Genomic DNA, 12,567 nt, shown 5'->3' with positions numbered 1-12,567 from the left:
ATTTTTTTGAGATCATTTATGGAAGTTTTAAAAACAGGTAATTTCCAAGGATAGTTCCAACAACAAAAATATTGATAACATATGCTTTTATTTTTCTCTTCAGGTACTTGATGGTCTTGAAAGTATTGAGAATTACCATAAAATCTCTATTTCAGAAGGCTTACATTTACCTATATTGACCCTGAAGTACAAGGAATTGCAGGAAGCAATTAAAGGTTGTACAGCAACTGCCATGCAGAAGGGACGAACTTTAGTTAACAAAGCAGATTCTCACAGGTATTAACATAAGTTTCTGATGAAGCTAAAGTAATGAAAAAACTTATTTTGAACATGTCAGTTTTACAAAAATTCTTATGACGGATATAAATTTAAGTAAGAAATAACTTGATGGGTAGGGAGAGGGGGTTAATATCAAAACTTCAGTTCTTAATTGTATGAGGTAACTTCTTTGCAACATAAAGAGGAAGGCCTCAAGTATTCAGGTTCTGAATTGTTCCACTGATATTATGGTTTAAGTTATAATGCAAGCCACTGTTTTGTAGATTGGTGGAGGTTTTTCCTCCCATTTAAACAACACCCTTAAGGAGAGGTTGACTTAGAATGCATATGACATTCTTTTTTCAGCTACAGTACAAACGCTTTAATATTTTAGAGTCTAAAGAAAACATTCTTTTTAGAGTAGAACTGGCATGCCATATATTTTCTCTTTTAAGTTCTTCCATTTGTCATTTTAGTTTTCAGCTGGTGTAGCTAGAGTGAAAAGGGAAATGAGCTATTTCTCAGTGAATCAGACTATGTGTCTTGTGATTAATGTATCTGTCTTGTGAATCTACCTTAGGCACCGGTGACAAATTATTTGTTTGGAAATTTAATTTCTGTGTTTTACTAATTAACAATTTTATTTGGATTAATTTTAATATTTTTCTTGGTTATTTTTCTTTTAAGGGTAGCAGTATAAAATTCATAAGTTACTCATCATACAAATCAACAGAATGAGTATTGGGGTTTTTAAAATTATAATAATCCTCTATGTGCAGCAAAAAAAGATAAATAAATGACAGTTCTACTTTTCTATATTAGCTCTTGGGTGGCAGGAATTCAGAAAATGATGGAATATGTTCAAAAAAAAGTAGATCAACTAAACAGCCAATGTCCAGATTATGAAGAATTTACTTTGAAGAAACAACAATGGATTGCCTCACTTGAAGATCATCTGAGTAAGGTACATCATAGATTCATAGACTGCTTTGGGTTTGAAAGGTACCTTAAAGAACATCTCATTCCAACCCATCTGCCATGGGCAAGGACACCTTCCTCTAGACCATGCGGCCCAAAGCCCCATCCAGCCTGGCCTTGGATGCTCCTATGGACAGGCAGACACAGCTTCTCTGGGTAACCTGTGCCAGTGTCTTACCACCCTCATAGTGAAGAATTTCTTCCATGTATCTAATCTAGACCTACCTGGTTTCAGTTTTAAGCCATTATCCCTTGTCTGTCACTCCAAGTCACCCTTGACCTTTCTTATAGGCCCCTTTAGGTACTGCAAGGGTCTCCTATAAAGTCTTCCCAGAGTCTCCTGCTCTCCAGGCTGAACAACTGCAGCTCTCTCAGGCTGTCACCATAGGAGAGGTGCTCCAGCATTCTGATCATCTTTGTGATGGTTATTATCATCATTGTAGCACAACTTCTTAGTGCATTCATGAATACTGCATTGTATTTCCATAATTTAGCTATAGTGAATATTGAAGCTGAATCAAATAATAAGAGTCTTTGAGAGAGCACGGTTGTAGTTAAAATGCTCTTATCAACACAAAGGAACCAAAAGCTGTTCTGAAAAAAATGAGCTGTTTCCACAAGAACATTTTACCAGTGATGTTCAATTAAGCATGGATTTGCTTGGATAATGAACTATTACAATTTGTTCTTTTGGAAAAGAAGTGAGCAATCAGTCCTGTGATCCATAAGAAGGTTTCATAGACTGCTTCTGTCTTTTGTTTTATGTGGCTGAAGATAAAAATAAAAGTGTGGCAAAAATTGATGTTTAATAAGCATGGTGATTGAACCACAGCAAATTTTCGCTAAATCTGAAGGAGACTAGATTCTATTCACTATAAAAACTCCTTTTGTTAATTAAGGTATTGATGCATCAAGGACATGACAGCCTTCTTTAAATGGTTGAATGTCATATAGTACTACAGACCTTTTAAATGACTTGTTAGAGATGGAATAGACAAATAGCACCTAAATAAGTTTCCATGTGTAAATTCAAATTTAAAAAATATAGTCTTTTAGCAAGGTTCATATGAAGGAAACCAAGAGTATAGATGAGAAAAGTAAATCAAATTTAATGACTGAATAATTAAGTCTGCAATCTGATATTTTGTATTTGCATGATGATTATAATGAACCATTATCAATCAAATGTGAATTTAATTTGCTACAAATTGGCCCTCTTCCAGACCATGTATGTGTATAGAAATGGTGTCACTATCATGTTGTGAATCTTAACCTAAAAGTTAAATTATGAAGGCAAATTTACTTAAAAATAAACCTTAATTTGAACATAAGGTTTCAATGTGCCGTGTGTTCTAATCACTTTGTTCCCAGCCTTGCATTACAGAATATTGTGTCATTGCAGTGAAGAGTGCTTATTGCTATATTGCTACCAAGCAATTCACTTAAATCCCCACTCTCTAAAGCAAAGTATCCCAAGGAATCTGGTGCCAAATTCAATTGTGCTTCAGCCTCATATAATAAAGTTGGAACCTCAATAAGCAGCCAGTTCTTAAGAAAAATGTTAAATGTAAATTCACATGTCTAATAATAACCTTGTATGTTGTGTCTGGTGTCATCCGCCTGTGCTCTTCATAATCTGTTTTATTATTATAGTGCATATCTTAGTGACAGTGGAAGGGAATTCTGCACATGTATCTGCACAAAAATAGGTCTCTTGCCCTGTCAGAGAAGCTTTAAATGTACTTTCTGGAAAAATCCTGGAACAGAATCAAAGTATTTGTGCCAGGGCTATAATAGCAAGATTATAATGCAGTTGTGCCATATTGAAATCACAAGTCTCAGATATTTAGGGTAAAGGAAAGCACTGCCAGTAAAATGAGAGCAAACAAGAAGGGTTTTTGATCATGCCTGTTGAAGAAATAGTAGAGTTGTCTTCTTTTATATTGTAATTCCCATCTTTCTCTGAGTATACATGATATTAAAGTTTCACCTTTTCTTAATTTCTTTTCTCCATCCCGCCATTTGGGATTGAGGAGTGCGTGTGAGCAGCTGTGTGGCACAGTTGTCATTTGGGTTTAAACCACAACATTATGCCTAGAAACATAATCTACGCACCAACAGAAAAGTGTTACCTCATTTTTTTCTATATAAAGTGATATTTTATACTGGTTTATGATGTCTACTTATATAAATTAACCATGTGAATAATACTTTGAAATAAAGGTGTCGCAATCAATTAAAAAGCTCGCCCCAATGCTCGCAGTTGGAATGGAGATTGGCTCGTATTTGTGTGAGTCAGAAAGAGTTTTGAACAAGCACCTCGAACTGGCTAAACAAACAAAGGTAAAAAAACCTTTCAGTCATGTTAAGTGCTTTTAGAAACAAATGCGTCCTGTATGTAATTCTAAATAATGTGAGAGCCTGAGAGTTTCTTGTAAAGAAAATAGGTCTATGGTTTGTTTTAAAACTGTAGTTAACGAAAAAATAGATAACATTGCAGTCATTAAATCACTGGTTTTCTTCACTGTCTCTATCTCACTGTGTGATTTGTTACTGCCTCAGGATCCTCGTACCAACTCTCAATAGAAAGATTCTTCAAATGTGGATTGCTACTCCTACGTAAGGCACCAGGTTTAATAATTGTCTAGACAGTCAGAGAAAAACCACCTTGTGGTTTATTGTGCCAAATATAAGGGATGAACTGGCAAAAAGAAACAAGTAGTTCCCATTTAGAGAAGCTGTGAAGGGGGCTGTAAAGAGATCCAATGGTCATGTTGGGAGTGCCGCCATTTGATGTGAGCCCTGCAGCACTCAGCTCTGTCACACGTGAGGCTATTTTTAGGTCACACCCAGGGCCTTTCCCACTCCCATAGCAACCCTGCAGTATCTGGAAGGGGGTTAAAACCACTTGAATCCCTTCCACAGCCTTGGCATAGGTGCATATTTCAGCCTAAGCTGAACAACATGGGAGTGTGTATTTTAGGAGTATCCTATGTATTTTCAGTACTTGAAATTCCATTACTCCTGCAGAGCTCTTTTTTTGTTTCAGGCAACAGCTTATGGGGTCCAAGGGATGGATCTGTATGGTACCTGTGGAAATAAAATTTATTTTAAAACAATTCTGGAGAGCACATTGTAAAAATATTAAAATCTCAGCAGATAAGCAGGAACATATTTTTGTTCCTCAAGACTTAATAATAGTTTTAAGTGTCTTTTCTGCCAAATTTTTGCATGTCAGGGTGTTACTTTTGTTTGCTGCAGTGTCTACTTCACCCTGGCAGATATATATATGAATACATGCTTAAAACTATATACCTCTTCTAACTATTCCTTCTGGGGACTGTGATATGCTAGCTTTCAAAATAGCTATTTCAATAACTACACCTATCATTTTTAGGAAAGAAATGGGTATTTCTATGACTTAGTTTCCAGAGTGAGCTCTTCTTCAAACAAGTAATTAAATTATACATAAAAAAGCAATCCTAATGAAAATTAACAATGTGATATCAATATTCACAAGTCCTTTCCAGTCATTATACATTTTTTTCTGTGCTTTTACCTTCAAAGGAAACTTCATGTGAACTGAAAGCAGCTGAGGGAATCATCAAAAATATGGAAGAGTTGGAACCTGAACAGGTGGCAGCTTTTACTAGCAGAGCTGACTTTCTGAATAAAGAGCTGAAAAAAATTGAAAAAAATATTAGTTCAAAGCTAGAAATTCTAGAAACTTATGTGGCCTTTTTACAGTCAGCTGTAGAGGTATGGATTACTTATTTATTCTCTGTCTAGACTGAAAATCTTACAATTGAAAAATTTTCATCCACTGTAGGAAGGATTGTAGTTGACTTAGATTTTTCTCCTCTGCATATGTGCACTCTCATTAAATACATGATAAAAATGCTTCTATATAGGTATTCTGAATATTAAATTTACTGATTTGCTTCATATAACTTTTTAAAATGTCCTAGGATATGTTCATAGGGATCTTTATTGCTGTCTTACACTACTTCCACTAGCATGCTAATTCATATGATTGTATTTAAAAATGAAATAAAAACCAGCTCTTGCTCAAATCATAATCAATTCAATACCAAAATAATATTGGTAGCTGTGATAATGGTGTCCAGGATAGTTAATTTTCATTTTGATTTGGATTCCATTTTAAGATTCTACAATATGGTAGCTGTTCTTTAATATTTAGAAAGAAATTGAGGATGGAATGGAATCTGTCAGATAAAATTAGCCATAGGATTTATTTATTGCATGATAAACTACAAAAAATATTGTATTACAACTACTTCTGATTATTGCTAACTTCAGTTACTTCATATTAAGCAGATCAGTGAAAATCAGTGCATATATATACTGGTAAATAAAATCCATGTAAGGATATGTGATAGAAATTGAGCTAATTGCTGCTACCTATCTGCTTGCCATCTACTGGTTGGCAAGTTATTTAAAATTATTTTATTATTTGATGTTTGTAAATATTTTAGGGACTCATAGATCTTAAAATTAAGAGAAGATTCAGAGGGGACTCTTCAAATTTTTCATATCTCTATATCTTCTGATTATAGCACCTCAAGTTTTGGCTTGCTTTTTGATACTCATTTAATGTCTTTCTATAGGTGAATGATGATATTAAAAATCTGAAGGAATTCTATAATTCAAAACCCCTACCAACAAGCAGAGAGACTGAAAGTAAAATTGAAATAGAGTCAGCTAATACTCAGTGGCAAAATACTATAAAGAAGACTTTTTCCACCGAAAATATGGGTTGCTGTTTTCTTAATTTAGTACATGTGGTGAGTATGTGAGTATGATCTGATAAACCATTTTGAATATTTTATACTTGCCTGTGACGAGGTCCAATCCTAGTTCTGTACCTGATGGATTGTGTACCTAGTTTTAAAGGGGTTAATATATACTGCTGATGTATACTTGCAGAAGAAGAAAGTATTTGAGTGCTTATGGTAAAATAAAAAGTTTTGTGGTTAGCAATGACAGAGCCCTTAATGACCCAGTCCATGCATAAAAATGTAATACGTGCTCCTATCTGTTTGTTTCATGTTGGAAAGCAGCATATACTGAAGCACAATATTAAGTTTATTTTACTTCCACTAAGAGGCAGGGAGTCTTTACTGACTGAGTGTGTGGATTCTTCTAAAAAATGGATGTAGGAGCTACTTCCTTGCAGACAATCTTTCCCAGTGTCTTCACATTCTATCCAACAGCTACACTGCCTAGGCATCCCTGTTCAATTTTCCAACAACACTTCGTGAGGTGATCGTTGGAGCTGTGCAATCATTCCCTAAGCTACACCTCCTCAAGTAATCCAAATTAATGAGGTCAGCCTGAATACCCAGCTGTTCTTTCTGCTTTTATAGGACACACTAGGGAGCAGTTAGACATTAAGCTGGGAAGGAGGAGGTGGTGTTGGTAAACTACAGCAGGATACCAGGTGCATTGGAAAAGCCAGCTGAGGGAGGGAAGGTGCTCAGGCTGTTAGCGTGGCTGCAGGGTGTGTCCCTGCTGGGTGCTGCTAAGCAAAGGTAAGACAGTCACAGTAATGGCAAAGTCACTTAAAACCTTCACACATCTTCAGACATTACCTCCCTAAATTCCTGGATATGTGTTGTCACCATATTTTCTACTACCCTGTTCCTATGATATTCCCAGATTGTAGCTTTTAAATATCTGGAAGATATGGATCATACCAGTAATTTACAAAACAACTTCTCTTAGAAAAAAAAAATTAAATGGGAAAATGGCATTACCCAGTTTTCTGATATTTCTCATAGAAGTTCTACTGAAAAGAGGTAAAAATATCAAATATTCAAATACTCAACACTTTAACCCCCCTGTGCTTCAGTGCTGCTTTGTTTATCAACACTGAAGAGTGGTCTTTTCTTCACCTACTTTTTCTAGTTGCTATTTATTCTCCAAAAGGTCATTTTGGGTAGTTCTGTTTAGTCAGAAATTCTTTTATTCTGTCTGAGTGTGAAGCAGACATCAGATGGCAATAATTCAGTCATTACTGACCTATTCTATACTTTAAACTCCAGCTTTATATATGTCCTGACTTTAAAAATTCTGTCATTCTGTGCCTATTTCTAAACAATATTAAGGGAAAAGTGTATTTAAGAGTATACATTTTTTTAAAGTTACACTAGAATAGTTGAGGTTTTTTTAAGCTTTGTTTAAAATTATGAGGTTTTAATTGTATGTTATAAAAATATGTGTGGAAAAAAATGTGTCTGTTTATTTGCCAGGTAAATGAGAGGTTAATATTAGAAGTAGAAAAATCAATAAAGGTAACAGAAGATATCATTATTAACCTGAATAAAGAAAGGAAACAGCTGACTGATCTTTGGGCAATCTGGAATTTTAAAATTACTCAAGTAAAACCCATCAAGCAACAATGCCAGATATTTAAAGAACAACTAAAAATTGTAAGTAAAATAGCTATCAAGAAAGCAACTGTGGCAAATATTTCTAGATTGTAATTAACTTGTCTGTGGCTCTCTCATAAACTATTATAGGTATTATTTAAAAAAGAGTGATGATCACTAAGATATAATTCTTGTTCATAGTCTGTTCTCTGTTACGTCAGTCAGTCAACAGGAACCATTAAATATTTTTGATTTTTTTCCCTTCCTCAAATGCATAGAAGTCCAAGTCTCCATTTCCAATTCTAAGTTTTAATGGAGTTTAATCAATGCTTTACCAGCAGTGATTTTTTTATTCTTTTTAAAAGCTCCATTTTTTTGAGACTGAAGAGCTGCTGAACCAAACTGTGTCCTAACCGTTACTAAACTGAAGTCCAACCAGGTTCCTGCGGAAGGAGGATTGAAACCTTCTTGGCACAGGATATTCAGTGTTCCTTAAAAGAAACACTAGCTGGGCTAGTAGCAGAACCAGAAACAGCAGCTAGGCTTGTAGCTGCTGTATCTCTAGTGCAACTCAGCAGTACACCAGCACATCTCTTATCTCAGAAATCCTGTGTCTGTGGTCCTGCAGTCCTGGCATCTGAGTCGCTTTTTCATGCTGTCTTAAAGATATCTTATCAGCCTTGTCACTCGGAAGGTTTGCAACAGAGAGGCTTTACAGACAGCATTTGGATGCCTGGTTTGAGAAAGATTTTGTTACAAATTTAGCTTTGACTTTAAATTTTGGGGTTTTTTTTAATTTATTGTCATTAGAAGTGCTCAACTTTTTGATTCTCTTTTAGACTACCCGTGGATTAGAGATTCTTCAAGAGGCCCTCCAGCTTGCAGTACCAGTTGACCTTGGAAGTGACATTTTAATTGTTTTGGAACTACAGAAAAAGCTGAACCAAATGAAACCACACTATGAGGTGAGAAACCTCATAGTGGTGTGAAGGGTACATCAAAATCTCTTTTTGGTCCCATGAAGATCCACATCCTCATTGACACCAGACACTCTGTCTGGGGTTGAAGTGTTTTATGTTTTACAACAGTTTTCCAGGAGGAAGTGTTTGTGTGTGTTTACAATGTAGAGGCAAAGAGATTTTGCCTTCAGTGTCCAGAGAATGCATTGTGCTGTCTTAGCTGTGTATTCAAGGGACACACAAGCACTGGGGTGGTGGAAGTACGAGGAAAGCATCAGCTCCAAGCTTTTGAATTTACAGCAAGTCAGAGGCTGAGGTACATCATAGTGGCCTTTCTGCCTCCTGTGAATACTGTCTCTGGGTTTGAGCCATTCACTCTGCCACTGCCCTTTAATTATGTTTGACTTGTTTTCATGCAAGGCTGGGTGGTAGCTGAGATTCATACCTACCAAAAATTACAGAATGTAGTGTTTTGAAGTGCAGGGCATTGACTTCTCCCCTAGGCAATTTGCCATTGTTAGGTGGTTATTTCATCAAATGTAAAGGAAAAATTGCAGTGTTTGTGCAAATTGAGTAACTTCTCTGATTTTTGTTAGCAACTGAATGCTGAGCTTGAGTACCTGATCAAATTACTGGAATTACCAAGCCAGAAAGGATTTCCTGTGAAAGAGAATTCTGAGAGAATAAGTGAGCTTATTCATTTCCACCAAGCAGTAAAGGATGCAATGACAGAATATGATGAGATTTTCAGCAAGACAGTAAAATTCCATCACATTAAAAAAGAAGTGAGTATAACAGTTTAAAACATACATTCTTTCCATTGTAGTTAAGCTCTCTTTGGTTTTGGTTCCTGATGCTTTTCTTTCCTTTTCACCAGAGAAATAAGATAAATCAGCCTGGTGATCAAAATTAAAATCTTGGCTCTAAAACTGCATGAATAGCTTGAATTTAAAACTCAGATCTGAAACTAGTTTTCATTACTTAAACTCAAGGGTAAGGAAAAAAAATCTAAGTTATTTTAAACAGACGCTGATTTTTGGTTTTTGTATATTTCAGCTGGAATGTCTATCAAAATTAGGAGAACTGGATATTCCTGAAATATATGGGGACCCTGAAAATGTGCACCAGGCTAAAGCCTACCTTATGAATTCTCAGGAGAAACATGCACATATTAGACAGCTATATACTCTCCTTATTACCCAGGGAGTGGATATCTTGTCTGCAGTGCAGCAACCTGTGAGTATCAGTAGAATGATTTATGAAATCAAGGATAAATATGAAAGATTACTGTACTCATGTGGCTAAATTTTAGATGTGCAAATATGTATTACTACTCTGAGAAAAATACAGAGAGAGCCTTAAGGAAGTTAATCTTGAAATATCATTGTTTGGAAGAAAACCACAAGCCATAATTTATTTTAGTATGTTTTGTGAAGTTCAAGGCCCTGATGGCAGTTTCTTGAATCTCTATATTACAATCCTGCTATTTTGTAAAGGCTGCTTTGCAGATTTATTCTCCTATAAAGAAAGGTTAACATAAGAGCAAAAGAGAAAATGTAGTAACAGTGTTACCTTATCAGTGGATTCAAGACTGATTCGCATGACAGGTTGGATATCATTTTAGAAAGGAATTCAGGGAAGAATTTTCATTGCCCTGTATTCATTCACTTACTAAGAAAGCAAGGCTTTCCTTATGATTTGGCTAGATCATTTATATTGGCAGCCTGCTCTTCAGACACCATAAACTGATGGATGGCAGAAAGTTATTTTACAGCTGGCAAAGGACTGGAGATGGTCACTCCCTCTTTGCTCAGAGAAGACACCATGTTTAGGTTGTGACTTTGACCCAAAACTACTCCCCAGACTACGAGTGACTGAAACTGCTATGTCCTTGCCCTCCTTGCAGTGGAGATTAATTAGTTTACTCTAGCCCGTTGTGGCTGGCTGTGCACATTCTGCCTCAATGACTTTCATTTTAGATTGGTTAAATCAATACATTTCCTGAGACTGATAAATTTGTTTGTCTCTTTCCTCATTAGAATTGCTTGAATGTTTCTGTAAAGAATCTGAAGCAAGAACTTGCTAGATTTGAGTGTGATAGCATAAACTGGAGCTCCAGAGCTGAAAAGTATGAGGAAGAGCTGTCTCAGTATTTCCAACACTGCACCACTCAAGAGGATATAAATGAGGTAAATGAGATGAATTCCAGCTCATTGAGTGACTGTTAAAAGAGCTGTTGTGTTCTATAATATTACTGTTTACCATTCCCCTAAGAGCTTTGTATGTATACAGAAAAACAGACTTTCATTTTAGCAGCAACTTGGTTCTACACAGCAGCAACAGTAATCTGTGGTTCATGGCTCTGCTGTTCAGGATTCTGTCAAGCTGTTGGGCTGGCAGTAAAATGCTTTCACTGTACCAAGAGGACTGGAAATACAGCAGCTACATTTTCTTTAGCTTTCAGCTCAGTCAGCTTCATCTGAAACATGAGTCTTCATAATTTTTTCTTATGAAGCTACAGTTTCAAACAAAAGTAGAATTTGTACATATTGCAGTTGTCAGGACATTGGAAAGAACTTTCAGTGTTTCAATGAAAAGTTCAGAATAATCTAGTACTAACATTTTTTCAGAAACAAAATATATACTTGAAAAACTACTAGGAGGAAAGGAAATGTTCATTGGCCCCAGAGATTAGAATTAGCATTATGGAACTTAGGTTAGGAATAATTACTCAGGTAATATGACTATCAGCATAGCATCTTGGTAGGCCAAATACAAATGAATTCACAAATTAGAAAGCTACATTCATTATATGTCTCTAAAAAACTAATTTAGGAAAAAACATTTCAAAGAACTAACTTCCCCAGACTGATACATTAAAATAAGAGGCTGATGGGTTCTGTACTTGATGTTCTGTAGTTTGTACTCCTTTTGTACTTCCTTGCATCTGTGAAGTACAGAAGGTGGAATGTGAGCTGGAAGGATTTTCACATTAATGTTCCCTGTAGCATGAAGCATATGTAATAAAAATACAGGACACTGAAGGTTATATATTCTTATTGGTTCAGTTAAAATCTGTCATCCCCAAATCTAATTAAATCTTGTGCAAAAACTAACAGAAATATACTAATTTGGCATGTGGGTACCTTTTTCTTTATGTTCCCTTTGTATTATAGGTGAGCATAGAAGATTAAGGTATTTCCTAAAAAATATTTGGCTAATATGCCTGTATATACATTAATATACTGCCATTTTCTGCTTTTTTTTTCCCCATTCGGTATTTCAAACTAATTCTGTTTAGGAATCAAGAAATCAGACACCAGGCTACTTCAAGAATATTATTTATGAGTATTACCTTCAGTATTTGAAATTCTGTCAATTTTTTCATCAGGAATTGAATAGTGCTAGTATGCTAGTATGAATATTGCTAGACTTGTCTAAACTAGCAATTTATTTACTGCCTACTGTGTCAAAGCAAATAAATATTTCATGTGCCAGCAGCAAGCAGCAGCTGTTCATGGCTGTCACATAGTAAACAGCCAACCAGATAATTTGGTAGTGATTTACCAGTTTACAGAACAAACTTTAAAGCTGACTGAAAATATTTGGGATTCTGCTTTAAATACTTACACTAATTTATGTTTGATGTGATAAATTAAGTCTGTAAATACAGCCTGTGAATTAGGGCTTAGGACTAAGTGGTGTTTGAAGAGATCCTTAGAGGACATAGCAAGTTCCCTGGGTTTGTAAGGTATTGGTGCTTCTATAAGAAACAAGGAAACAAATACTGAAATTTATAGACTAGAATATATAGCATGAGTTTTATTTGCCTTGGAGGAGACAAGAGTAAATGCATGCCTTTTCTGTGCCTTCTCCAATTTAAAGAGAATTTGAAAAGGCAAAAATAAGTGTATATATCGTCAACATCTTTGGGAAGGATGAGGAAAGCTCATCTTTGAGATCTGTATTTGCCAGCTGGG

At 35.6% G+C, this 12,567-nt stretch overlaps 1 protein-coding gene across 1 annotated transcript in view; it reads left to right on the top strand.

The window, feature by feature from the left end:
* The window catches only part of CCDC141 (coiled-coil domain containing 141), a 54,468-nt gene that overhangs the window by 25,503 nt on the left and 16,398 nt on the right, over positions 1 to 12,567 (top strand). Inside the window, exons 9-18 of the mRNA XM_031058732.1 lie at positions 104 to 276; positions 1,081 to 1,222; positions 3,460 to 3,579; positions 4,804 to 4,995; positions 5,865 to 6,041; positions 7,509 to 7,688; positions 8,468 to 8,593; positions 9,184 to 9,372; positions 9,644 to 9,823; positions 10,627 to 10,776. Coding sequence (XP_030914592.1) covers positions 104 to 276; positions 1,081 to 1,222; positions 3,460 to 3,579; positions 4,804 to 4,995; positions 5,865 to 6,041; positions 7,509 to 7,688; positions 8,468 to 8,593; positions 9,184 to 9,372; positions 9,644 to 9,823; positions 10,627 to 10,776 — 1,629 coding nt within the window. The remainder of the gene's footprint in view (positions 1 to 103; positions 277 to 1,080; positions 1,223 to 3,459; positions 3,580 to 4,803; positions 4,996 to 5,864; positions 6,042 to 7,508; positions 7,689 to 8,467; positions 8,594 to 9,183; positions 9,373 to 9,643; positions 9,824 to 10,626; positions 10,777 to 12,567) is intronic.

The sequence above is a fragment of the Geospiza fortis genome, unplaced genomic scaffold (genome assembly GCF_000277835.1).
Source record: "Geospiza fortis unplaced genomic scaffold, GeoFor_1.0 scaffold112, whole genome shotgun sequence".
NCBI classification, from domain to species: Eukaryota; Metazoa; Chordata; class Aves; order Passeriformes; family Thraupidae; genus Geospiza; species Geospiza fortis.
This window is presented reverse-complemented; position numbering and strand designations above follow the sequence as displayed.